Genomic DNA, 27,440 nt, shown 5'->3' on the forward strand with positions numbered 1-27,440 from the left:
TTGATAATGTTGCGGTGTGATAATTCGGCTCATGTTTTGTTTTAATATATATAGATTGGACTAATTAAAGAGTCCTGCCAGCCTACACCCATAAGTAGTCCGCGCCATTTTCGTGCCTATCAGTCAAGTCTAGGTGCTAATTAAGCTAGCCAGTCCATTGTATGCAACAAGGAATGCTTGGACCGGCACAAGCACGCCAGGAGGAACAATTTGTACCCCAGATCGATCTGAGGGTATACATATCTAGTAATGATTATGAACAATAGTGTCAGCTCCGACGAACTGAGAAGTCAAATGATTTCCGCACGAGGAGTCGTACACAAGCACATAAAAACCAATACTCAAGGAGTCAGACATATTGATTTGAGCCCCATCAAGTACCATGGAAAACTTTATCTCATCTGTTTTGTCTAATTTTCTAAACTTTTCGATTATAAAAGAGGCGCATGGCTCTTATAACAAGTTTCTTATCTTCTATTCTTGAAGGGGAAAAAAAATCTTATCTTCGATTAAATTTTGTATAAGGACCTGTACGTGTTTAGCAAAACCTCCGAGCCCATTATGATAAATGGGCCCAGCTTACTGATCTCCTTAGGGCTCGGCCCACAATGGATTCTTCACTGGGCCTGCATTTATACAGCAAAGAAAGTTTAAAGGAATTGGAAAGCGAATTAATATTTGAGATTACAAGGAAAAGAAGATTTAATTAATCAATTAATTATTTAACATTTATTTATTAATTTTTTGTTAATAACCACGGATCACTGATAGACGTTGCTCCTGTCATCCTAACAACTAGAGCTTACAAACTGTCCTGTGCCTATGTGTACCGAGTAAGTTGATATATGAAGGTGGCAATTCACAGCGAATCGAATTATTCCGACTAAGAAAAGTTCATAACTTTGGATTAAGGTAAGGACATTGGAAGTAAATAACCCTTTCTTGGGATTAAATTGTGTCTTTTTTTTTTCTTTCTTTCTTTTTTTTTGGTGAAGGGTAACCTTTCAATTTTTCACTTCTAATAAAGCTGTAAAAAAGCCTAAAAGAAGAACACTTCACTGCCGGTCAAAGGCTACGTTATTGGTCATACACTAGCAAAAGAAGAAACTTTGACCAAGAAGAACGAGAAAGAAAACGACAACTTGATCCGCCTAAAACGACACCTCAGCTGGGGGTCAGCCTTTGTGGTGAAATTCCACATCAAAATCTCCTCCGCGGATTCATTGTTTTGTTAATCCTCCTTTAATTGCAATTAAAACAGTTAAGAGACTGCAAGGTTTATTCGTATATGTCGGGTTTACTGGACACTAGTCTATATTGCGAGATCTCCTACCAATGGTCTTGCGATCCTTTGAGACGGGATTTTATGTAAATATAAAAAATCTGTCATCATAACGTACCGCGTCGATAAATAAACGATGAAGATGGTTAAGTGAAACAAGAGAGAAGACTTCGAAAGTCTTTTTTTTTTTTTTTCCCATGTTCTTTAATTTTCTTCCTATCCAGAGGACTGAGAGGAGGGAGCGAATTACATTTCTCTCTGCACCCAGCAGAAGTTCGACACTAAAACAAAAAATGGAAGAAAAAAAAATTAAAATAAAAAGAACAGAGTCTAATAAAAAAGACGCCAACATCAGTCGAAGGATTAACCCCAAAACACCAAAAAAGAAAGAGGCCCAGGAAACCTTTAAAAAGGGGAGAAAAAAAAAAAAGGGACACCAGACTCCTCTTTCCTCTCTTAATCTCTTCGTCATCACATAGGAAGTGAATTTTGTGTTTTCGGAGTACGTCGTAAGAACGCTTTGCTCTAGATATCATCCCCAGTGGTACTTACGTCGCCTTTCTGATTCCGTTCCCCAGCCTCCTTTCCATTTAATCGAGTTCGTTAAAATGTTCCGATTAAAATCGTAAGTACATTGTCTGTTACGAAAGTAGTGTACCTAAACTCACCGAAATCAAGTTAAAAGTTTAGACCCACCGGTAAAAACCCGGAAATGTGGACCGGACAGTTAACACTGCTAGTAAAGTTGAAGAGATATGTCAAAGTACGTACTTTTTTTGAAAAACAGAAGAACTTTGAGGACGAAATCGAAAAGACAGTAATTAGTACGAGGTTGATGGTTTCTCACTGACGAGGAATCATTGGGTCAGAGCCAGAGGGCTCCCGCCTCCTTGAGGAGTGGGACAAGGGTGCCGTTAATATGCGAGGCCATGACACGGTCTATTGCCCCGACAAGCTTCCCGCCAACGAAGACCACCGGAAGTGCACCACCGCCACCGAGGAGGCGGGAGAGGGCCCGCTCGAGCTCCTCGCCGAGGGGGTCGAGGTCGAGCTCGTGGACCGCAGGGCTCACGCCCATCCCGCAGAAGAGCTGCTTCACGGCGTGGCACATGCAGCACGTGCTCTGGCTGAATATCACCACCGCATTCTCCGCCGCCAGCCTCTCTATCATCTCCACCGGGTCCGGCCGCCCCGTTGCCGGCAGGTAGGTGGACGCCCACAACTCCGTTTGATAATGCATTGTCGATGTCGTGTATGGTAGGATATATATGTGTGCGTGTGTATTATATGTTTGTGTTTGATTTGTATACTGTCACTGATGAAGAGAGAAACGTACGAAGATGAAGGGAAGTGGAAGTGTTGACAGCGTAATGAGTTGAAGCTGTTTTGGCCGCAAGAGTGGATTGTGGAGAAGACATGTGGGTTGGTATTTATAAAGGTGTGGAGGGAAAGAGAATCCGAGTCAAAAGCAAAGCTTGGGGCAGTATGTGAGTTTTTCTTCCTTTAATTTATTAATAAATTTTATTTTTATCTAAGACATTCTTCTATTTCGTAAAATATGATAATCATCTAATGAAGCCTCTTCATCTATCTCTAATTTATTTTTCAGTAGATATATATCAATCTATAATTTATTAATCCTCAAGAGATCCCTACTAACCGTGCCAGAGACATATTTGGTAATCACCAGATCAAACGCCTCGAGCTGATGGTGTTTCAAGGCTGATGATACTGATCTAAATTTGAGCTCCCAACACTTTATTTTTCAAATCACGTAGACATGTGATTGGAGCAAGCTCTGACATTGCGATTTGGAGTCACTCAAATTGTCATGTGGGCATAAGTCGAGCTGATGCTACTATTTTAATTACTCACAAGAAAGGGTGTGTTTTAAGAGATTATGATTAGGCAAAAGCACGAGAATAGAGAATAGTCAACAAGAATAGAAGTGAGAAAAAGCTTTCTTTTTTTTTTTTTTTTTTGGGCCCCCCTAAGAGAGGTATTTTTCTTTTTTCTTTCTGTTAGGGTTTCTAAGAGAGAAGTAAATAAATTTGGTAAGCAATAAAGTGCAAAGCTTGGGGGGCTGGGTGGTCCACAAGAGAAGTCGTCACTGTTCAGCTCATGCAAGCTAGAGATCAAGAAGAATGACATACAGAGAGGATCAGCTTTTGTGATCTCACTATCTTTACTTTCATGCATTGACCCCCTATATATTTATATATATTAGCTAGGGCTATGTATGTATATCCATTCATCCAATCCAAAAACACAAATTAAGAAAATTACAAAGGAGAAAGGGGACGAGAAAAGAGGTGGTGTAGTGTTTAGGAATAAAAAAAACATTTTAGGTTCGATTCTTATCGGGAAGGTTATTTGTACCATTTTATTTAAAATTCCATTCTCTTATATTATATTCATGTATTTTCTTTATAACCAAAAAAGAAAAACGAAAAAAGGAATTAATAGGTTATTTTCTTCGCAGATTATCAATTCCAAGCACCATATTTTATTTTCATTCTAATATTAATCTATCGATAAAGAAGCGACGAGAATTATATACTAATTACGAGAATATGTGAGGGAAATGTAATTTTGAAACTTCATAAAACAAAACATATATTGCACAACTTAAGACCCTGAGATTAAGTAATAATTAAATAAACTTAAAGGGGGTTAGGCCATGATACCATCTTTTTTTAAGTTAACGTATGGAAGTGTTTTTTTTTTCCCAAAAAAGAATTATGGTTATGTCACACATAAAAATATTATTTTTTTTACATACTAAAAATTATAATAACAAACTCTTATTTATTTATGACATTGTCACGTAGTGTAAGCCTTGCATATCAAACTTTTTCGGGAAGAAGTGGAGACATGACAGACGGGCTTTTGCAGCAGAGAGGAGTTGTTGCCAAAAATGGCTCCTTAGACGGCTGTCTCCGTCCTTCTTGTCGGCCCTTCCCTTGATTTTATATATATATATATATATATATATATCTATGTATGTACTGACACATCCAAATATATATAGTATATGCATTTGTATATATATATATATAAATGTATGTGTATCTCCTTTCTTTAATTACTGGCATTGATATGTTCATCATCTTCCCCTTGGAACCGTTTGCTTTAATATACAAAATATAGTTCACGTTTATGTTTTATGTTAATTGTAATTTGTAGCTTTTTGTATTTGTCAATCCATCTCAAATTTTCCTCGATCATGAGCGTGGAGAAATAAGTGATTGTACAAAAATACATCTTATAAGCAAGAACAAAACGAGGTTTGGTAATACGATAAATCTGAACTAATTAAAGGCGAAGCGATATAAGTGTAAAATACAGGTATATCATGCTCGACTTTTTCATGATAATATATGGCTTAATTAGCAAGGCCGATGATCACAACATCCTCAATGAGGCTGACTGATTTCTACTCTATATAGTATGGAAGTTCCATCCTTGATATGTGAAATTAATTTAGTTTGAATAAAGAATCTGATTCTTTTCTTAACCACACCCTGATTTTATATGAAGTGTCATATGTTGTTGGATCCATGGGTAGATGGGAACATATCAAATTCAAAGAACTTAACTCGATCATCGTTATAAAAAAATACTTATATTTTTCATTTTGTTACTTTAATTTATTTCAGTAGTGAAACCTTAATATATACATAAATCATTTTGAATATTCTTGCACTCTGATAACATGCATGTTTATATATAAATATGGCTATTTCATTCTTTCCACCATTTGGATAAGGTTTAAAGTTGCTGAAATATTCTCCCACGATGCATCCCCTGTTTCTAGTTTTCTGCAGGTTAATACACATATATGGCTCATTTATCTAAGATTTGGACGGCTCCCTGTTTTTCTTTTGTTTGAATCCATATGCCTAATTGGCCAAAAAGAAAAAATCCATATGCCTAAAAGCTCATGCATTAAATTATATAACATATATATGCATGCATATATAAATATGCGACCATGTCATCCAGATATTTTTAAATAGGCAAGCTCCTACCAAGCAAAAAAAGAAAGAAAGAAAAGGAAATGGTACATATTAACATAAGATAGGTACAGATAGAGAACAGGAAGTTTGATTCATGTTAATTAGTTTATCACCAAAATGCGCCCAAGATTTTCTTTAATTACATGTACATATACATATACATATACATATACATATACATATATATATATATAAATGCTCTTGAAATGTTAATATCTCCTTTTTCTTTCAGAAGAAATATAATTATTTTATTTTTGTTTTTTGAACAAGAAAATGTGTAACCAAGAAAAGTAAATGGAATAAGAAAAAAAGGAAGAAAATTAAGAGGGTACTAATAGTATAAAGAGGGATATGACTGAGGAAAAAAGAAAGTGATATTATTCTGAGTTTGCTTGTCGGTCCCTTTTCTCCACTCCCATGCAGATGCAGATGCAGATGCAGGGTATATTATATATATATATATATATGTATGTATGTATAGCATATTAGCATCAACCATTTCTTTTACATTTTTTATTTTAATCTGATCTACAACATTTTTGATGAAGTTGATCGAGCTACAACCATGTAGTAGACTTCTTATTTAGGTTTTCTATACAAAGAAATAAACTATATAAGCCTAAAAACCTTATTATTAATCAATTAGTCGATAGAGTTTAATATAATTTTGTCAATCTTGAAGCAACAACTGTATAACGAGCTGGGTACATTCTATCTCATGTATTTGTATTATAGGCTCACATATGTTAATGATACGTTAAACTAGATAGTGACATATGATAATAATATCAAATTTAAGGCTTTTATTGAATCAGAATAAAAAATAATTATTGAATTTGAGGGGTTTCTTTCTTTCTTCTTCTTTGTTTTATTTTTTTCATGAATTCGAGGCTTTTATAGCTGCAGGTCAAAAATAAATTAGATGAAGTCAGCAACAGAACGGCTGAATAATTTCTGTGGGGAGCTCTCACACTGTGCATCAGCATGACTACATATTCTTCGCCTTTTCCTTCTTAATTTAATTTAAAGTAAATTTCGATGACATCTCTCTAATTTGTAAAATAATCAACATTTTTCTTTTAAAATTAGTCACACACCATCCCTTATTTTATTTATACTTTTTTTCCCTTAAATTTAGTCAGATTTGGTTCGGATAAAGAAATCAGATAGGGGGGTCGGTTTCTGCAGTTCTGTTATATGGGATCCACGAAGCAAAGTGAATGTTCTCTTGGTGCCACGTTAGCGAAATGAGGAGCGGTGTGTGGCTAATTTTTGAAAGGACGGATGTCGTTGATCATTTCACAAATTATAGGGGGTGTTGTTGAAATTTACTTATCAATTCATATCTTCAAAATAAACTCACCCATTTCTATGGCAGCTAGCCGAGACAAAATTCTTCCTCTTGATTGAATATATGTTGATTTCGAGTTTATTTCTGTTTTCATCGCTACATTAGAAGATAAATTACAAGATTCATAAAAAAGCTACATGATAATTCGTCGAGCTAATTAAAGAGAATCTCGATATATATTTTCTCTCCGTAACTCACTCCATGACTTCCTTTTTTTTTTTTTTGGGTTATCATAAGATAATCTGATAACGTCTTATCCATATATTAGATGAAAATTCAGAATTGTCAAGCTATTTTCACGTATTGTACTGTGATTTTTCAACTAAATAACGTAAAATTTAATTTCCGCCATGCATGAGAGAGAGGAGGAACATAGATTTTACATGTTTGGGGATGCAAATAGATTTTGTTTCATCCCAAAGTTTGATTATTATGACAATTAATTATTCAGATAAAAACAATACCGATGAAATTGAAAAGAAAAATGCAAAAAAGAGAGAAGAAAGATCGATGCATCCAACAAAAGCCGGTGAGTTGCCGTTGATGTGCTCACGATTACCATCATAATGATAGACCGAGGTACTTCTTGTCGGCAATTATATTTAATTAAACAGATTTATATAATATATATCTATGTCACTAATTAGTATTATATTTATTTATCAATGCTTAATTTTATTTGAGAGGAAGCTGTCTCATAAGAGGAGAAAGAAACATGACAATGACCTAATGAAATCAAGTTCCAATGCTCATATTGGTCTCGGTCTCTCATGAGCCATCGATTTGGAATCACTCTTAATTTGCCTAAAGAAAAACTATTATTTATATGCATATTTAAAGTTTTACGAGTAGTATATTCTCTATATGATTATTCTCTTGACCGTATCGTCTATACTTTTGAAACTATAAGCGCAACTGAATATTTCAATATCCAATAAAACTGGAATATCATACGCTTTCCGTAATATATTATTGTTTAGAGTTCGGTAGGTACTAGCAATCGTGGAAAAAAAAATAAAAAATAAAAAATATATGTATGTATCATATGGTTAAGATTGTTACAGCTTTACTTTACGGACTTAAATTAATTTTCTCTTTTACATGTGAATCAACGTTAGAAATTCTTGTCACATTACAATGTTATTGAGAATTTAACTTACATGATATCATTCGGCATAATGATCATGCCGTTTTCAAAGAATATTTGCTATTTAATTAGGAGACGACATAATGAATGAAAAAAAATTTGCAAATGAAAAAGATAGGCAGATCAATGCTATGTAAAGTTCGATTTATCAACTTATATATATATATATATACATATATATATTATAATGAATAGTTAATTTAGCTATGGGATGACTAAAAAAATCAAGATTTTTTTTTTTGCTTGGATAAAATCAAAATAGTTATGGGTTGAAGTGGTCCACTGGCTGGCAATAGGAAAAGGGCAGTGGCGGATTCGTAATTTAACCGAGACAGAATTCTGACAAATAAAACACGCGCGAGAAAGCGGTGAGGTGCGGGCGGGTACGGACGCCGTGTTTATCAGAGAAAGAAAAGGCCCTTGACTGACGGTGGGTCCCATGCTCTTCTCCCTTCAAGAGTTAACTAGTAAATTCGTCCATGATTTAATTAAGTTACATCAACTCCATCATTTGAGAAGAATTTTGCATCATTTTGGCACTAAATCAACAAGTTATATCAATCGGGTCCTTTGTTACATCAATTTGATTCTTTATTATATTAATTTAGTCCATTATAACATTAATTTAGTCATTTGTTATATTAATTTAGTCTATGTCTTCTAATAAATAGTTTTGTACTGGATAAAAAATCACGTTTACATCAAATTGGTCATTCTGTATTACTTTTACCCATTTCTCTTACTCTTATCTCTCTCATCTCTCTTTCGGCTCTCTCTCCTCCCTCCCATATCTGTAAGTGTATAGATGCACTTACGTTACTTTTGCAAGAAGAGTGGGCACTTGAAGAAGGATCGTACCAAGTATCACGCTTGACGTGCTAAGAGAGGTACACTTCTAACTTTAGTTTGTTCTGAAATTAATTTAACTTCAGTACCTATACACACCTGGTAGATAGATTAGGAGCCATTACTCACATAAGTGTGTCTAGCGGGGTTGCTTGAGCTGCCAAACCCTAATTGATGCTGAAAGATTCATCTATGTGGGTGATGGAAAATCAGTTGAACTTGTTAGCACATTTAGGTTATTATTAAGAACTGATTGTTATTTGGACCTGAAGGAGACTTTTGTTGTACCGTCTTTTAGATGGGATTTGATTTTTATTTTTGTATTGAACAAATCTAGTTACTCTTGTTCATTTGAAAATAGTCAGTTCAGTCTTTTTCTTGGTTCAAATATTGTTAGCACTGGTTCTTTATTTGGTTATGATAACCTTTATTTGCTCGATATTGTTGCCCCATTTAATGATACCTTGCATATAAGTTCGCATGGTACGAAGCATAAATTAATTGACAAGAATTATGCCACTTTATGGCACAAGCGTTTATGTCACATATCCAAACAACGGATAGAAAGACTTATGTCAGATGGAATTTTCAATATTCCCAATTTGGCAGATTTTGATGTCTACATTGAGTGCATAAAGAGGAAGCAGACAAACATAAGGAGATTAGATGCCAACTGAAGTTCAGGCGTCTTAGAACTTATACATACGGTCATTTGTGGACCTTTCTTTACGGCTGCTTGGAATGGCCAATAATATTTTATTTCATTCATAAATGACTACTCTCGGTATGAATACATCTATCTAATTAGTGAGAAGTCTCAGGCACTGGACGTGTTTAGGTCTTATAAGACCAATGTTGAAAACAAGCTTGGCAAGAAGATTAAAGCTGTTAGGTCTAATTGTAGTGGTGAATACTACGGCAAATATGACGGATCATTTGAATAACGTTCAGAACCTTTTGTTAGATTTCTAGGGGAATGCGGTCTCATCCCACTGTACACCATGCCGGGCAGTCATAACATGAATGGTGTTACTGAGAGATGAAATATGACAACTAAGGATATGGTAAGGAGTATTATTAGTCATTCTACCTTACCATAATCTCTCTGGGGAGAGGCACTAAAGACCACAACATACTTACTTAACAGAGTGCCAGGTAAAGCAGTACCGAAAATCCTATATGAAGTCTGGACGGGCAAAAAGCCCAGCTTAAAGCATTTGTTCATTTGGGTTATCCAGCTGAGACAACACCATATAGGCCAAATGAAAAGAAACTGGACTCAAGAACGGTTAGTTGCTATTTTGTTGGCTACTTTGAAAGATTCAAAGGTTACAAGTTTATGATCCCACAACTAGGTCATTCTTTGAGACGGAAATGCTCAATTCGTTGAGGATGTATATATATATATATATATTTGCAGGGGGTGGGGATTGGAGATAAGGTAAAAGATGTTGTCTTTGAAGAGAAATTCATTTCTCTTCTTGCAGTTGTTGCTCTGATTGCTTCGATATTGATCAGGAAGTAAATTCGGAATAACAGGACAACATTGAAGTGCTCCCCACTCAACCTCAAGAGATTCTCGAAGAGCAAATTCAACAGTCTCAAAAACAGGTGCCATTAAGGAGATTCACTCGAGAGAAGAGAAGTACAATTTCAGATGATTATACTATATTTCTTCAAGAGCATGGGTTGATATTGCACTGATGGGAGATGACCCGATCAACTTCCGTCGAGCCATGCAAGCTCTAATTCTCAATAGTTGATCAATACTATGAATGAAGAGATGAAGTCTATGGCTAACAACAACGTTTGGGATCTTGTCCCATTGCCCGAAGGTGTGAAACCCATTGGTTGTAAATGTATATTTAAGACCAAGAGGGATTCAAAGGATAATGTGGAAAAATATAAGACTCGTCTTATTGCCAAAGCCTTTACTCAAATGGAAGACATTGACTATAAAAAGACTTTCTCTCTAGTTTCCTCAAAAGACTCATTTAGGATTATAATGACACTTGTGGCTCATTCTGATCTTGAGCTACATCAGATGGACATAAAGATAGTGTTTCTCAATGGTGACACTGATGAAACAATTTATATGGTGCAACCAGAAAACTTTGTGTCAGGAGACCCAAAGAAGATGGTTTGTAAACTAAAGAAATCCATTTATGGGTTAAAGCAAGTATCTTGTCAATGGTATCATAAATTTCATCAAGTGATTATCTCATTTGGTTTTGAGATAAATGCAGTTGATGAATGCATGTACCATAAGTTTAGTAGTAGCAAGTATATTTTCCTGGTTATGTATGTCGATGATATAATGCTTGCATGTAACGATATAGGCTTATTGCACGAAACCAAGAGATTTCTTTTGGAGAAATTCGAGAAGAAAGATCTTAGGGACGCCTATTTTGTATTAGGGATTCATATACATCGAGATCGTTCTCGAGGTATTCTAGGATTATCACAAAAGATCTATATCGAGAAGGTTTTGATGAGATTCGACATGAAGGATTGCAGACTGGGAGATATCCCTATTGCTAAAAGACACAAATTTAGTCTCAGCCAGTACCCCAAAAATGAGTTTGAAAAGAAAGAGATGCAGAAGATTCTCTATGCATCTGCAGTGGGGAGTCTGATGTATGCGCAAATATGTATGCATTCGGACATTGCGTGCATAGTTGGGATGTTGGGGAGGTACTTGAGTAATCTAGGTGCGGATCATTGGAAAGCAGCCAAACGGGTTTTGCAGAATCTATAGAGAACAAAGCATTTCATGCTCATTTACAGGAGATCAGATTAGCTGGAGATCATAGGATATTGTAATTATGATTTCGCTGGATGCCAAGATAGTCGGAGATCCATGTTTGGCTATGTCTATCTATTGGTTGAAGGAGCCATTTTTCTGAAAGAGTGCTAAGCAGACGCTTATAGCCACTTCGACCTTGGAAGTCGAGTTCATAGCCTGTTATGAGGCCTCCAATCATGGAATATAGCTACGAAATTTTGTCACATAGCTGTGAGTTTTGGTTAGCATTGAAAGATCACCGAGGCTATTCTGAAACAATAACTCTACAATTTTATATTCCAATAACAACAGGAACTCTTCGAAGTTTAAGCACATCGACATTAAGTTCCTGACTGTTAAAGAAAGAATTTAGAATGGCCAGCTATTTATAGAGCATATTGGTACAACTTTCATGCTTGCGGATCCGCTCACTAAAGGTTTACCACCCTCGGTCTTTCACGAGCACGTAGCTCGTATGGATGTTATGTCTAGTGAGGACTCGATGGTTTTGTGGGAGGTTGTACTAGTATATTATGTTTATATGGTTTATTCAGAATACAGTTTATGAGGCATTTCACTTTGAATTAAATGATATTTCATCTCACTAAGGAATATAGTGGACCGGTTGGAAATAAGCTTGTTTGAATCACATTGCATGTAATTTTCATGTTGTGCACCCATAATTGATCTATGTTTTTGGACATATTAATATATGTGATCATTCGTGAGTCTAGCTACAATAAATGTGTGGCGAAGATCGCTTTGATCCTATGTTGATATGTTCAATGTATCAGATTGTTTGAGATTTTTTTAGGATAACAATTAAGAGTACTCATAAGGCAAATTGTAATACATAACTCTTTCTTAATAAAAATGTCGGCCCAAGTGAGAGATTGTTGAATTTTATTTCAATGATGTGGCTCGACATATGTATATCACGTTATGTATTATGTGTTATCCTACGAATAAGCTCAAATTGGGTGATCTAATAAAGTTTAAGAAAATAGGCCTTCTCGATATCTCGATAGAATATGGTATTAATATGCATTTACCAAAAGGGTAATTGCTAATTCTACGATGAGCTGAATTAGAATTTTATAAACCTCTTACACTGAAGCGCAATTTGAGGGGTTATGGTCCCTGAGCCGTACGTTAAATAGAGCGATATACTAAGGTCACATTACTCAGAGATTAGAGCAGCCCACACTCTTAACGTACCGGCTTGAAAGACCACGAACCCAATACAACCTCACGCTATGGATTCAGGTACTCTTCCGACTGATTGATTTTTCAATGGATTCATCATGTGTGATTTTAGAGATTTAATAATTTGGTTCTAACCATAATGTGTACTCAGAAAAACCCTTTGCCGCATAACACTAACCCGTTAGCATTTCTTTATAAATGAAAGGGCGCGCCTTCTTCCCTGTCCAGCTTGCTTTTATGCAAGTGCATTAGAAGTTTATAAGCTTTATCGATCTTATACTTCTGTTATTCACGCAAAAATGAAAATTTGGTTCATGATTAATAACGAGACCCATATGGTATATAATTAGCATAGTTTTGTTAGGATATTTATAATTAGCTTATTGTATGTTTGATGAAATTTATCTGGAAGAGTAATCACAATATATATATATATATATTATTTATGTAATTAGTGGAAAATCTGAGCCGTTGATAAAAGGTTGAACAATGACGTGACGGCTTTTCTCAGACTTTGTCTCGTACCTTCGCTTCATTTGGAAAGCGGCTGACGTTAGTGAGCCCGCCGTTGACTACTTTTTCCTCAATTGCATTTGTCGTTTCTCACTTTTCCCCGGTGCGTTTTACTGCAAAGCTCTATTTGCTTGTTTCCCCTTTCTTAATAGGCTTCATTGCTTCAATATCGAGATGACAGTTCTTAAATATTTTTTTGTTTAGGAATTTGAACTGAAAATAAAATAAAATTAAAAAATAAGTAAGTAGGTAGGTTGATAAAAGAATTAATTTTCTGATAATCGTAGTTTAAAAGTTGTTAAATACTATCGATATTGGGATATGACGGTGAATTTTGTCTTACCTTGTGTTTCGATAATGTCATATGCGAAGGTTTTATTTGGTCTTTTCAATTATGTTTCTCCTTTTGTTTTCCAAATGCAAAATCATCTAAAAAGATTTCACAAGTACGCTAAATCTTTTTTCTTTTTACATCTTTATGCATGCAAGTGGTATACCAAAACACAATGAGATTATTGCAAATGATCGGCATAGATTAAAGTCAAGAAACAGACGCTTGAATCATATACATAAATCTAATGGTGTCAGATGTAACTAGATAAGGTCGGGATAGATGGTGCTCACTCATTAGGAGCTAGCAGTACGTACAGTACAGTGATCAAGTTTTGGGGTGGTCAAGTTGTTTGCATATGGGTGTTTTATGCATTTGACAATATATATTGCATGTGATAAAAGAAGGGGCAGGCATAGATTCTCATGAGAAGTGTTTTGGGACAAAGGATATGGCCAAACTCAACTGTCAAATGTCTCCACTGAAGAGGCCATTGGATTGTCCTCAAACTAACTTTTGTCTCAAGCAGTTTATAGTTTGGTCTCAAGTAATCATTTTCTCCTCTCTCTCTTACATTACATTACGACATTAATGCCCCAAAATATTTGGGCAACTTTTAGCTTCCTTTGTGTCTAATACAACTACAGTATTTGAAATCTCTTAAAACTTCGACTAGTCCATAACATAGACATCTTGCTATTTCTTTCCCGTGAGATTACGAAGTATTGTCAACCTGTTGACTAAGATTACATCAGCTTATCCTAACCGAAAGTACTTACATTAAATCCAATGAGCACTTAGAGTTGTCTATGTAGGAACAAACTGGCATGGACCCATCTATATAAAAGATTCTCGGGAGGACAAGCTGGTATGCGGTTGGAGTCGTACGCAATGCGCCTCGGTCAAGTCTTCAATCACTAAGTTTGTCAACTGTATCACATATCTCTCGGTTATCTTACATGCATCTTCTCAAAAAAGGTCCCCAACGATCTCAATTTGGTCATGAATGAAACTCTCAACTCGACGAGGGGATATTTGAATAACTAGGTGAATTCCAAGAAATGCTAGCTACCGCTATATAGACCGGACAAATCTTTTAAACTTCTTTCAAGTGAGATTATAAATTGTTCTCGACCTATTATCTATAGTCTGCACTTGTATGTGGGTCACGAAGCGCTTCCAATTCGTTTGGAGCATCAGCACTACAGGTAAAATTAATATGCCCGTTAATAGCATGATCTGTCAACTATATATCACACCTTGTGGTTACAGTTATTGACAATTTTCGTTAGTAGGTGATGTGATGGATGTAATTCAGTTAAGAAATTATTATGAAAATCGCTTACAAGAAACACAAAGAAGATCCATTGAAAATGGTCAAACAAAGGAGGCAACCATGGATTTTGTCATGTCCCATGTTGGAAGGGAGAGGATTAGACATGCAGACAGAGCTCTTTGTTCCTTTTTAGCATTCCCATATAACCGTCGCTTTAACCAGCAGCGCGACATTACCTTATCGTTATTATTGTTGTTTCCATTTGTTTAGTACCCATCATTAGGCTGTTGAACCATAAAGTCCACAATTAATTAGTAATTTTCCTTATAAAAAAAGATCTATTAATTTAACACGTCATACTCACGTGATTGTTTCACCAGGTCCACCGTCCATGTTTTATCTTTAAAAAAGAAAAAAAATATCACGAAAAGAATTTTATTTATTCTACCTTTAAATCCGTGAGCTCCTGAGCGGGAAAATGATGGGATTAACTCTAGTTATTAAGGAGGCTCATAGTTCCAATAAAGGATAGATAAAAGAATTTGAAGAAAAAGTTTTTTCTTTTTTCGATGAATAAGGAACACAAAATTTTAATGGCTAGAATCGAATTTATGATCTTTTAATTTTTGACGAGAACTGCAATTGCACTACACACTCGATCTCAAATGCCGTAATTATTTATTTCCGCATTTGATGCTCAGACTCTTCTCCTGATTTCTCAGCTTCTTTTGCGGTGTTCGTTAAGGGAGAAAAGCCCCTGTACGACCCAATCAAGTCTTTATGCGTGCGTAGATGCCACAAAGCTACTCGGATTTACGGAGCTCTGTGAAGTAACTCGAAGTGATCGTCAATTCCTCGAATGGCATGTGGAAGGTGCTCCTTCACCGCTGCTCAGTGAGGGCCTGAATCTGCAAATGGAATGTGAAATATCTAGTTCGGCTTGGTGACAGGAAGCCAGAAGATCCTGAAACGATAAGAGCCTCTTGCTGTGCAAAACCCGAATATCCGGAGAATTCGAGAAGTAAAAACATCTTACATAAAAAAGAATTGCATATATGTAACAAATAGGAATATCTGAAAAGATAAACCAGATAAAGTACAAAATATATATGGTCCCAAAAATTGAAGGCCCTTCAAATTCAACACTTCTATGTCAACCAGTTCATAATTAATCACTACAAAGTACATGAAAACTACAGATATTTACACTGTGAAAATGCTAAGTTTGGTGAACTATGGATTGCACAAAGGCTGATGAAGGGAGGAAGGTCGGCCTCAACCAGAGCTACAGAGACGAAGCCTTCTTACTGCTGCGAGTGAGTAGAAGAAGCCTTCCTCCCAATTCTCCTAACTTTCTTTACCTAAAGCACAGACAGGGTTTGGGATCGCCTACTGCCGGGAGATCGGTGCCATTGGAACTGAAGGCGGTTGGCCGTAGATATTGATGTCTGATCCCTGGAAGCCCGGGTAAGCACCTGGGGGAGGTGGCTGCGGAGTAAAGGGAGGCAAGCTGCTGGAGATGGGGGTGTATGAGGGCAAGGATGGTGGCAGCAGCGGGGGCTGCTGCTGGGTCATGGCATAATATGGCAAGCCATTTGCCGGCCCTGAAAGCGGCATGAAAGGTGGCAGCAGCATTGGGTATGAAGCCATGGGGGGAAGTGGGGGCATAGGAGGTGGAGAGGTTGGCGGTTGAGGGATAGAGGGGTCATTCTGGACAGCTTCAGGGCGCGGGAAAGGAGCAAGAGGTGGTGGTGGTGGCTGCTGGCGATTGTTTGGCGGCGGCAGCGGGGGAACATAAGATGATGACTGCTGGTCAGCCTCGAGCTTTGGCCGCTTCTCAGCTGGGGAGTCTTCGCCTTGGTGGCCAATGACACCCTCAGACGCGAGGGAGGACAGGACATACGACAGCATCTGGGCTGAGCAGGTTGAGGCCGTCAGTTTAGCTGGCATTTCAGCAGCTGCAGACTTCTGGGGATCCTCCTCAGCAGCAGACTTGTCGGGAAAGGAGGGCACCTGCCTAGTGTACATTACTGGGGCTGAATGCTCCCTCTCTGCGGGTGCATTGTAGCTCTGAGCATCTTTTGAGTTCTGTTCGACCGGGAGTGGCTTACTGTTGCCATTCCCGTTGCCTTTGAGGAACTGGTGGCAGAGCTTATTTGCCTGTTCAGATCTTGATCGAGCAACCTGAAGAGGTGAAATACAAAAGGCAAATAGTCATGCATTGCATAGACCAGTGGTTTAACAAATCATTTCCATATCAAATCTCTACATTCCAATAAAGCAAGGGGATCCAAACCTGAAGCTGATTACGGACTTGATCCAGCTTGAATTCCTGGAGAAGAAAATCAGTCACTTTTGTTCGCAAGAAAAATTGTCACTCAACAAGAAATTAGTCGGCTTAAGACCAAACCTGCTCCTGAAGACAATTCCTGAGATCAGCGACGAGCCTTGCTCTTGATGATTCAACTGTAGTCAGTTGGTCAATACAGTTTCTTAGCATGGCACTTTGCCCACGGAGCTCCTCCACGAATGCTAAATCACAGAATTTCTCTGCTTAGGACCGAGTAAGTTGTATTAGTATGTAATAATAGACAAATCTTTCTCTTGTAAATGTATGATGATCACCTTCAAAAGCAAGAAATGGGGTTCTATTCAATTTTCTGCTAATTTCAGTACAGGAAAAAGAAGCAACATTAACAGGATAATACCTGAGTTGTTATCACTACTGATTCCCTTTTCCACTTTGTCGAAGAATTCCATTGTATCCTGACATTTGCTGAGCATGGCCACATCATCCATTGGCCCACCATAAACAATCTGATACCCCGTGACAATCTTGTCCAATGCACTTCCAGCATTGTGTCTCTGAGACACAAGGCAATAAAAAGTGAGACCAACATCAGTAGCAGGACCACCATCTTAAACTGATGAATTAAGAAAAAAGAATTTTGGATGTACCAGCTTAAACCCAGAATCCTTCCCATTACGGTTGCTACTTTCCGTGTTCCTTCCCAAGAACTCTTCCTTAAGTATCTGCCCGCGAGAACCAAAAACCTTCCTGTCCTCCCATATATGAATCTGTTCATAGGGTAACAGGAGCAAAAAATCCCGCGAACAATTCATTATTGTTAATATCGAGCATTACATATCTCATGGTCACCGAGTATAAGGGAAGACCAGGCATCTGCACCCACCACTTGATTAAACATGATTGCTCTCTACCACACGAACCCATCAAAACCCCACCAACCACAACCATACATCAGACATGAACCAACGATTGATCTGAGTCAAGAAGCATATCTTGTAAAGCAACCAAGACCCGGTTCACTGTATTTGGTGATCCAAAACTATAGAAGGTATACTGAAGCAGGAAATCTACTCAAGTGATGTCGGAAATTACTCCTCAAAAAACTCAACGATTGAAATAGCAGTTAAACCTCTCCCAGATCTACTCAGTTGATTTCTTCCTTTTGCCCGTAAAGATATATATTAAGAGAATGAGAAAGCAATTTGGGGCTGATATTATGCTATGCTTCTAAAGGTAGTTAAACACAGGGTAAAATGGGGAGTAGCAATCTCATAGAGTGGAGATGTTTCGCAGACCCTAAATCTAATGGCACAAAATTCAAGAAATTTTCTTGGATTTAATTATTCCAATAATGGACAAAAAAAGTAGGCAAATATCATCAAAATCATAGGAGAGAATAAATATTTGCACAATGTTTTAGAAAATGAATAGATCTGTTTACATGACGTATCTAATGACAAATAATATACGCTTACAGGTGGAGGTTAAGGCTACGTGAACAACAGACTCTACTGAATATATCCTGAAGCAATCTGGCCTAACCCCTCCCGACTCAAAGCAAAAACCAGTACCGCTAATGGAATATTTTCATATAAGGCAAGAAAATTCTCCAGCACCCAGATTTTAAAGGTTATATCCATTTCTCAATAACTCAGGAATGAAACTATTGGGAACTACCATATACAGAAGATTATCCTGGTAGAACTTCCCTACCTAATCGACCACAAACAACAGAAAGGCGTACACAGATATTAGAATAAACATTGGCCTCCCGCGTAATTGAGGGGGAAAAAAACTATAGAATAAAAGGGGCGGAGCCAAGATTTTATTTCAGGGGGGGCAAACTCATATTTTTGGGGCAAAATTTAAAAATTTCAAAGTTCGGGGGGGGGGGGGCAAAATACAAATTTTACATAAAAAACCTCATACTTTTAGGGGTAAAACTTAAAAACTCCAAAGTTCAGGGGGGGCAATTGCCCCCCCTGAATATACATTGGCTCCGCCCCTGGAATAAACAGATCTAGTTTGCTTATGGAAGGAAGTTGAAGATAGTCAGGTTGACATCTACAAGTTAAGATGACATACCAATCTCATAGCAGAAGTTCTTGCAAACTCATCCCCATTCTGCATGACATCGCGAAGAGCGTCCGGAAGAACCTTCCAGAACTCACCAACAAAGTCAGAACCCTTTCTCCGGCTATTCTGCAGAATATCATTTGCAAGATACAGAAAAGCCAGACGTTGTTCACGGGGAGCGCAATGGAATTGTTTGGCCCATGTTTCAACAACTTGTCTTGCCTTGTACATATGGAATATGCACCAATGCGACAAAGCTAAATTCTGTTAAGGACAGCACCTTAGGGTCAAGTCTCTTAACCAGAAAAAACAGTAGTCATCTAAGTGCCAGTGACGTGTCTCCAGGTTGATTATCAAAAGTCCCTTAGCAGTCAAATCATACAGTTAAGTTTTAAAAAAAGTTAGTTCAGAGGAAGGGAAAATGAGGGGGAAAAACCTCCAAAATAAAGCATGTCCATTCCATCCAGGCCTACACATAGTGGAAGTGTGAAAGGATACTTTCGATGCTTGTCTGTGAGCTGTTGAGCTTCGTTAGCTTGTCAATTAGAATTTGGGGATTGAATGTACTCCCCATCGGTGCAGATGACAATTTCCCTGACTGATTAAGCACAAGAAGACCTTCGAAAGTCAATATACCTTCAAAAGAAACAACAGTTTCACCAAAATTTACAAACAGAAAGATTTGCCATTCATAGTAGCTAGAGAACATTTTGGTAATGTAATGAAGCTGCAACTCGTGAAAAAATACAACTGATTAAGTGGAAGGTGAAGAGTACAGACATTTGATAGTTTAGAAAGTTTATCGTAGAACTCTAAAGAATAGGAGAATTATGTAGGTATGATACAATGAAAAATTATGGGAGGAGAAAGAAACCCTACTAAACCTTGCAAAAGTTCTTTTGAGTTGTTGCAGAGCCCAAAAAAAATAATCACTTATCAGTATGATATATGATGCTACCAGTAAAGGTTTAAGGCTTATTGTTATGAACGGCTTTTTATGCAAGACAGAATAGAGAACCACTGACAATACTTGTCTCCACTGATACAGAGGACAAGAAGTCGAAGGAATTTTACCAAGCAACATGTATCAAAATTATCCATCTGAAACAATGTCCAACACAGATGAACTTAGCGAAACTTCATCCCTTTATAACTCAAGAATGTAAATTATAAGCCAAACTAGCTACAAAAACCCAAAGGGCAGGGAATCAAATGAGGAGATCAATCAAATAAGCTTTAATGCAGACCAAGAAATTCCAGGATAATCACCTTCCATTTCAGCCATGCATGGAGGGACATAATTATGTGTTTCGGCAATTACTCTATCCAAAGAAATGGCAACGCAAATAACAAGAAAAAGTGGAGCTCCATAACGAACAATTTATCATTGTCTAATTACAATTTGACTGACATTCAATAAACATACCCTAAAGAACCAAACTTTACCAAATGTCAGGTGTTTAAACTCACAATCATCAAGCTGCTCACGCAACGAACAATAATTGAACTGATGACAAAGCGTAAGAAGTAGCACATAGAACTCAGTTAACAAGTCACTGTCTAATAAACAAGGAACCTCAAATAATCATCGAACAAACTGCTCCCGTAACTCCCAAACTTAAGTACATCGAGACTACTACTTCAAAACAACCAGATTACCAACAAGAACTAGCAGACAAGCCTCGTATATAATACTCAATTCTGTTTCAACAATTCTAGAAAGCGATGAAAACCAACTTATATCAAAAGGGCAAGTCTTAATACTCAGACTTATAGAGCTGCTCAGCCAAGAGCAGAGAGAAAAACTGACACACTGAGCACAAGAAGCCACCAGTAACACTCAAATTCCGAACTTTCACTTCAGAAAACCATCGAAACGCTCCAGCGGTTCAAAATTTACGAGCTTTAGCAGCGATTCAAGCTCATGTGCCGAGCTCACAAGAGAAGCTTAACCAGCAAACACAGACAACCAGACCGAAGGACAAGAACTACCCATTGCATAGCGTTAAACAGAGATACAGCGGAGCCATCTTTAACACTGACAGGGGTTCAATTGAATAGAATTGACGGACCTGCTGACGATAATGCAAGCGGGAGAACGCAGGAGAATTCAGAGGCGGGAGAGGACTGAATGATCGGTGTCGCCGTCCATGGGAGGGGGAAAGGGACGGCGGGGAGGGTCCGGAGAAGGCCTGAGGGGTCAATGTGGGATTGGCGAGGGCGGTGGTCTCAGTCTCGCCGGCGAGGGGGCAGGGGAGAGGCTTCCATTCTGAGGTCCTCGGGCCAGAGAGAGAGAGAGAGAGAGAGAGAAGAGTGGCTGTTTTATAGCGTTGGGGTTTTCTTTTGGTTTTTTTGGTCTTTGAGGGGTGAAGATGAACGTGAGATTTTTGTCCAAATTACTGAAATACCCCCAAGGGTGTGGTCGGGGGCTTTGCTCGCACCCTGAGAAAATCCTGGATCCGTCCCTGCACCTAACAGGGCCATAGCTCGTAGCCGAGATAAGCACTCTTCTCAAACGTCATCAATTCTTGATACATGACGCCATACACTAGGCCAGAACTATGAACGAAGAACAGACTACGCTACACTGCATATGGATCCGATTGGTCCAGAAAGTCGACGAGCATCTCACTGCCATGCTAAGTCAAAGTACTTGTGTCGAGTTTGTTCTTTACGAATAGAGTATATACGTTGGCTTTGCACTGAAGTTTACATATACATTGCATGCATTATGAAACTATAACGCAAGTGAATTCATAATCCCCGACGTCGGTGCCGCTTTTCATGTGTTGTTTTGTTGTTATACCGTTAGTCAGTCGTTACAACATAACGTATGAAAAAAAAAAAGGAAAAAGAAAATGTCTTGTTCAATTGTTGATTGATTTATATGGCAGGTTGTATCAAAACAAATATGGTTGCATGCACTGTGACATAGTTTGTTGGAATTAGTCCTAATTGCTAAGATCTCTTTCTTGGAGCACTGCAGTTGGTATATGCATTTTTGGGTAGTCTTATTATGTCCATTCTCTTTTCTTCTGTGAATTTGTCGCATGCAATTTAACATTGTTAGTTTTATTCATTTATTATTAAGTTTCTTTGGTAGTCAAATTTAAATTGAAAACCATCAAATATTATTATTTGATATAATTTATCACCCAAGGAAGCAATATCAATGCCAACATTTAAAAAAATTTGACAAAAAAAAAATGGTAGCAGGGGGAAAAGGGGTTGATGCAGAGGGTGGAATCAACCATCGATTTGGGACCATGAACATTCCGAATTTGGTTATTATCAATAAGACTTTTATGTCCCTATATTTTTAATCTCTTGTCAATTTCATTCTAAGTCCATAGACATCATTTATAATTGCAAGGAAAAAAAAAGTCAATTATGATTCTCAACTCTAACCTTATTTTGGTTTTAATCCTAAATCTAATTTTTGGCTAATTTTTTTCCTCAACGTTTCCTAGTTTGTCTAGTTTTAGTCCTGTTCTTGATATGATACATCTTTTATTTCCTCTTTTAATTTCGCTATGCTGTTTATGGCTCTTCCTTTTTTGACGGAAAATATTTCAATTTGGAAAAATGAAATTAATTATATGTTTATGTATATTTTTTTTGGTAGATATGTTTGTGAGCAATTTAATATGATATATGTATCATGAATCATAAAACACCGATCTTCCTTTTTCTGTTACAAAGTATACCTATGAGTTTCAGTAGCAATAGATAGAATTGAGAATTAAAACATGATGATAAATTTCACTTATGAGAGTTGAATACAAAATCTCTTTAATATTTCTAATAGTGGGCAATACTACAATACCAAACTATGTTTCTTTAAATCACAAATTAATTAAGCTCTCTCTGGAACTTGATTAAGAATAAAAAAAATAGGAATCTTGGATAAATATCACATAATAAGATTTATTTTTCTTATTTATGACCAACGAGATTCACAGCTCTAAAAAGGGATAGATAGAAGAGAGACTTACAAAAGTACAAAAAACTCATGAATAAAAATTGAACGAAAAATCTCTTAATTAAAGACGAAGTCAACTCATCAATCCCTCTTTCTCGAATAAGGTTTATGTAGGATATTTTGGTCCGCCCATGAGGAACCCAATCCGATACGAACTGAGTTCGGAACCCGACTATCTCTCGTATATTGAATGCGACGATGACCAATATTATTCTCCAATTGATGATTGAGAATAATGTGCATTCGGCTACAAGTATCTATCTCATGTAAGCCCTGGTTTTGTCATGGACAGTTAATCTGGGATTAGTTGCCATTTTATTGGCTGCATTATACATAAAAGGGTAGCAGCACATTAAGAGGGGTGCAGCTATATAGGTATGTGCGGTAATGTATGTAAGAGGCATACGCACAAGTGGGTTATGGCCAAGAGGTGTGTGTGCAGGCAAGTATGCATGTGCACATGAGAGAGCCACAGGGACAACAAGAGAGAAATACCCATGTGTATTGCTTCGTGCTCCCATTAGAGATCGTGAGTCGGTACTTGTGCCGTTGAATAAGCTTGGTTCCCGCTCGATTATGTAGTGGGAATCCATCGCCGGTGTCGTTCGTGATTGTCCTAGCAGGAGACCCGGTATACGACCAACTCCAATTTATAATTTCTTGGGAACCCGGTAAATGCATCTAGGGGTGACTTGAAATTTATATCGGTTAATTAGATCGAGTTATTTGATATTGGATCATGTTTCCCAACAGTTTAATTTTTAATGGAAATTCTGTACATATTCTGTTCAAAAAATAAAAAGTTCGAAATAACTGGAATTGGAGATTTGGATGCAGTTCCTAATTCATGATCTTGCATTCATTCCGAATTGTATTCTCGTCAAGGCCTTTCATTTCATAATAAGCTGCAATATACCGAACTATTACAACAACGAAAACAATCATCGGACAGTAACATAAATTTGATCAAAAAAGACAAATAACGAATTTATCACTAAAGCATCAATCAAGTTCCGAATGGAACATTCAACAATAATGAATGCCCTAATCATAGTTGTCAACATTTACATTGAACTTGCTAAATTAACGTAGACACATCTTCAAACCATGTATAGCCACTAATACCATAAGCTTATGTATACCTTCTCGATATAACATCATTCGGCTTTGATTCGCACCTTGCGCTTCAATATTATTTACTATTTCCTCTTTCCCGTCATTGCTGGATTCCCATCAAATAGCTCATCGATAAGAGTCTCCAGATCGTCGGACTGATACTTAATGTACTTTTCCGACTGCCTCCCAGGGGTCAGAGTCTGCGCAAACCGCCCCAAGAACGAGCGGTATGCTGGTATGACCACCGCAGAGATTGAAACCCGGAGCTCCGACTGCAATTGCTCGTCACACACGACCCATGAGCTCTGTGTCTTGTGGATCTCATCGAACATTGCGTTGAAGTTCTTGAACCTTTCCTTGAGCTCAGGCTTCATGACCTTCCCGTTCACGGTCAGCCCGTGGTCGTCCCTCAAGCATCCTAGAACCTTGTTCCACGTCTCTCTCTGGTAGTTCTTGTGGCACTGCCTGAGGTCAGAGGACTTCTTGCGGCGCCACTGGTCGCCCATTAATTCATTGATCTGTGGCGATCCTTTCACTTTCTGCAAGATGTAGCGGCCGTTGTTCATCATGAATATCGAGCTTAGGGAAATGTCTTTGTAGAGCTTCGCCTTCTTCTCCAAGTAAGAATCCAACAAATCCATAACCTTTGCGATTTGCAACGAGAACTGTGACTTCTCCGCCTCATTCGGATCTTGATACTGCGCAGAGTTGTCGCCTTGGAATTCCGCCCTGTTGTTCGAGTCGGCGCGCTCTATCTTCAAATGGTCCCTGAAGACCTGTTCGAGGGTGTCCTTGTACTCGCACGTCAACTCCAAATAGTTCATGATGTAACGAGTCAAAGGATGGATGGCCCCGCCCGGGACAACATTCTTCGCCGTGTCTGACCTGATGGAATTCTCCAAGTCACAGAATATACTCACCGTGGCTTCCCCGAGCCTCGACCGTGCAGTCACAAGCTCCGACTTAACAAACTCGTGGCCCTTATCTTCCCCGAAAAGCCCATTGATGATGGGGTCCATATCTCTCAAGGCCTCATACATGTCCAAGAACTTGAATAACTTCTCAGGGGAGCGCTTGGAAATGGCGATGGACTCGGCGAAATTGAGCATCTGAATCATGATGCTCCGAGTGAGGTTGCAAAAGAGGTAGGCCGAGGTGTCGGGACAGCCCGTGAACACGCTCTCAATGAGCTTTAATTCACTCGGAAAGTACACTCCCACAGATTGCTTCAAAGTCTCGACCCATTTGGTGATCTCCCTCTGCAGTGACTCCCAGTGCATCTTTTGCACGTCGTCCATGCTGATGCCGTCGAAGCCAATTTTGCTCAATAGCTCATCGATCGTGTTCCTCCTCATTAGGATGAAGACTTGGCAACACTCGGTCTCATAGCCGCCCGATATCATCTCCTTGGCAATCTTATTCAAATGGGACACCGCGTCTTGCGGATAATCTAGAGACTTATCGCCATCCTCGACGTGATCATCACCTTCTTGCTTCGTGTCCTTATTCTCATCGCCATTATTGTCCACATTAACGGGCTTGCAATCTTCTAGCAACGCCCTAAACTCATCCTCCAACAAAGCCATAGCTTGCTGGTGAATTCTCCCGACACGATTGATCAACAGGCCACTACTCTCCCCCCATTTCGACCCATCGAGCGAGGCATTCAATTTTGAGACACGAGCCACAGCCTGCAAGATGGAAGAGTCGTCATCAGGGTGTTGGCCCCATCTCGATTTCCCTTCCTCGACATCGGCGATGTAGTTCGACACCTTCTCTTGCACGAGATCTAGGAACCTATGGATGGACAGCTCATGGACCTCCAAGGAGGTATTCGTCTCGGTTTCGACGGCAAGATAAGAGAGGAAGTTGTCGATATCTTCCAAAATCTTGTCGAAGCTATGGGGAGCATCATCGTCGCCCTTTGGGGTGGCATCTTCTGGAGGATTTGCTTCGACGCTCTCTTCGGCTTCTTTTCCTTCCTCCTTCTCCTCCTTCTCCTCCTCGATCTTGTCCACATTGTTCACCGATGGTGTTCCATCACCTTCCACCTTGGCCTCGACCGCAGCTGGAGAGTCTGGAGGAGCCGCCGAGGGATTCGACTCTTCCCACGCCTCGCGATCCTTGTGAGCAAAGCTACTAGATTTCTCGGGGGGAGCTTTGTCCATTATTGGGGAATCACAATGAAATGCAATGAAAGAAAGGTAGAACGGAACAAGGAGAGATAAGCTATTGGTGTGTTCTATGGAATTGTTCAGTCGTTACTTTCGATTTCCTTTGGGACTTAGCTTTTTTTGAGGGATTGAAATGGTCTTTTTGTGTAGGGAGAGAGAGAGAGTGTGTGTTGGGAACGTACGGACGTAAATTCTAGTGGAGGAGAGTTTATCGTGCTCATCTTTGTTAATTGCTATCCATGAAACTGTTCTTCACCATTTATGGGGGCAACACGTAAAATACGCGAGGGAACAGCGTCTCTTCTCCCTAGCTACAATCCGCGGATGAGAAATCTCGAAAGATGATCGGAAAATATTGTCCGACAATGTCATGATATTCATGATCATGGAACGTGCTATGCGTAGCGTAGTGAGGCTCGGAAAGCCATAGGATCCATGCTTGCAGAGTTTTACTCCTTAATGGGCAGACCCGACTCAATTGGATTAGTCGGGGCTTAATTGAGCTTCTGGATATTAGATTTTACACCGAAAAATGGAAGTTCTATTTCTTTTAAAATGTAAAATGCCAGTTGATCGTTGAAATGCTAAGGTTGAATATATAATACTAAACGGACCTTGCATTGTAACACACGAACAATTATTACAGTTGTATTCTGATAACATGCTAAATGAACTTTCAACACACGAAAGCTTCAATTCAAGCTCTAGTCATCTAGAAAGTGCAACGTGCTTCCCAATTGGAGCCGGGAGTTGCAAGATTATACGGGCGAGTTAATTGGCAGGTAAGATGGCCGAAATTCTTTTAATAAAAAAGAAGCAAACTAGAAATTAATACACACAATATATCGAAATAGCCAATATCAAGGCCGGAAGAAGAGCGTGCCCCCAGTCGGCGGGTGCCTCAATCCATCTTTTGGATAACAAACAAACGGGTATTGAATTCGCATATCCTAGCCTATCGTTGCCGCTCCACATCTTCAACAATGTGAGAAAGACAGAATATTGATTCCTTGCACAAGGCATAG

General features: G+C 38.4%; 3 protein-coding genes across 4 annotated transcripts; all 3 read right to left on the bottom strand.

Annotated features, from left to right (window-relative positions):
• Nucleotides 1-887: 887 nt before the first annotated feature.
• Nucleotides 888-2,669, bottom strand: LOC116213308 (glutaredoxin-C5-like). Its single transcript, XM_031548193.1, has one exon. It carries the CDS (start codon nucleotides 2,520-2,522, stop codon nucleotides 2,148-2,150), a length of 375 nt encoding a protein of 124 aa, XP_031404053.1. The 5' UTR covers nucleotides 2,523-2,669; the 3' UTR covers nucleotides 888-2,147.
• Nucleotides 2,670-15,812: 13,143 nt separating this feature from the next.
• LOC116214265 (regulation of nuclear pre-mRNA domain-containing protein 1B) lies at nucleotides 15,813-21,489 on the bottom strand. 2 transcript variants are annotated; one of them, XM_031549650.1, is made up of 8 exons: nucleotides 21,216-21,489; nucleotides 19,642-19,741; nucleotides 19,153-19,400; nucleotides 17,715-17,834; nucleotides 17,465-17,621; nucleotides 17,167-17,306; nucleotides 17,053-17,088; nucleotides 15,813-16,940 (listed from the first exon to the last, which is right to left on the bottom strand). In XM_031549650.1, exons 2-8 carry the CDS (start codon nucleotides 19,715-19,717, stop codon nucleotides 16,146-16,148), a joined length of 1,572 nt encoding a protein of 523 aa, XP_031405510.1. In that variant the 5' UTR covers nucleotides 19,718-19,741; nucleotides 21,216-21,489; the 3' UTR covers nucleotides 15,813-16,145. The 2 variants fall into 2 exon arrangements, with proteins under 2 accessions (XP_031405510.1, XP_031405509.1); XM_031549649.1 differs by having other exon boundaries at nucleotides 19,642-19,779.
• A 2,505-nt stretch (nucleotides 21,490-23,994) lies between these two features.
• On the bottom strand, nucleotides 23,995-26,537 carry LOC116214709 (exocyst complex component EXO70B1). The gene has a single exon (XM_031550135.1). The coding sequence runs from the start codon at nucleotides 26,407-26,409 to the stop codon at nucleotides 24,325-24,327; it is 2,085 nt and encodes a 694-aa protein (XP_031405995.1). The 5' UTR covers nucleotides 26,410-26,537; the 3' UTR covers nucleotides 23,995-24,324.
• Nucleotides 26,538-27,440: the final 903 nt, after the last annotated feature.

This window comes from Punica granatum, chromosome 7, assembly GCF_007655135.1.
Source record: "Punica granatum isolate Tunisia-2019 chromosome 7, ASM765513v2, whole genome shotgun sequence".
Taxonomy (NCBI): Eukaryota; Viridiplantae; Streptophyta; class Magnoliopsida; order Myrtales; family Lythraceae; genus Punica; species Punica granatum.

Bases quoted from the DNA above. Each gene is read 5' to 3' on its own strand.
- LOC116214709 (XM_031550135.1), bottom strand. From the start codon at position 26,409: ATGGACAAAGCTCCCCCCGAGAAATCTAGTAGCTTTGCTCACAAGGAT.
- LOC116213308 (XM_031548193.1), bottom strand. From the start codon at position 2,522: ATGCATTATCAAACGGAGTTGTGGGCGTCCACCTACCTGCCGGCAACG.
- LOC116214265 (XM_031549650.1), bottom strand. From the start codon at position 19,717: ATGGGGAGTACATTCAATCCCCAAATTCTAATTGACAAGCTAACGAAG. The intron at 19,401-19,641 runs GTATCCTTTCAC...AACAGAATTTAG, and splicing joins CTCACAGACAAGCATCGAAA to CTTTGTCGCATTGGTGCATA. The intron at 16,941-17,052 runs GTTTGGATCCCC...TCACCTCTTCAG, and splicing joins AAGTCCGTAATCAGCTTCAG to GTTGCTCGATCAAGATCTGA.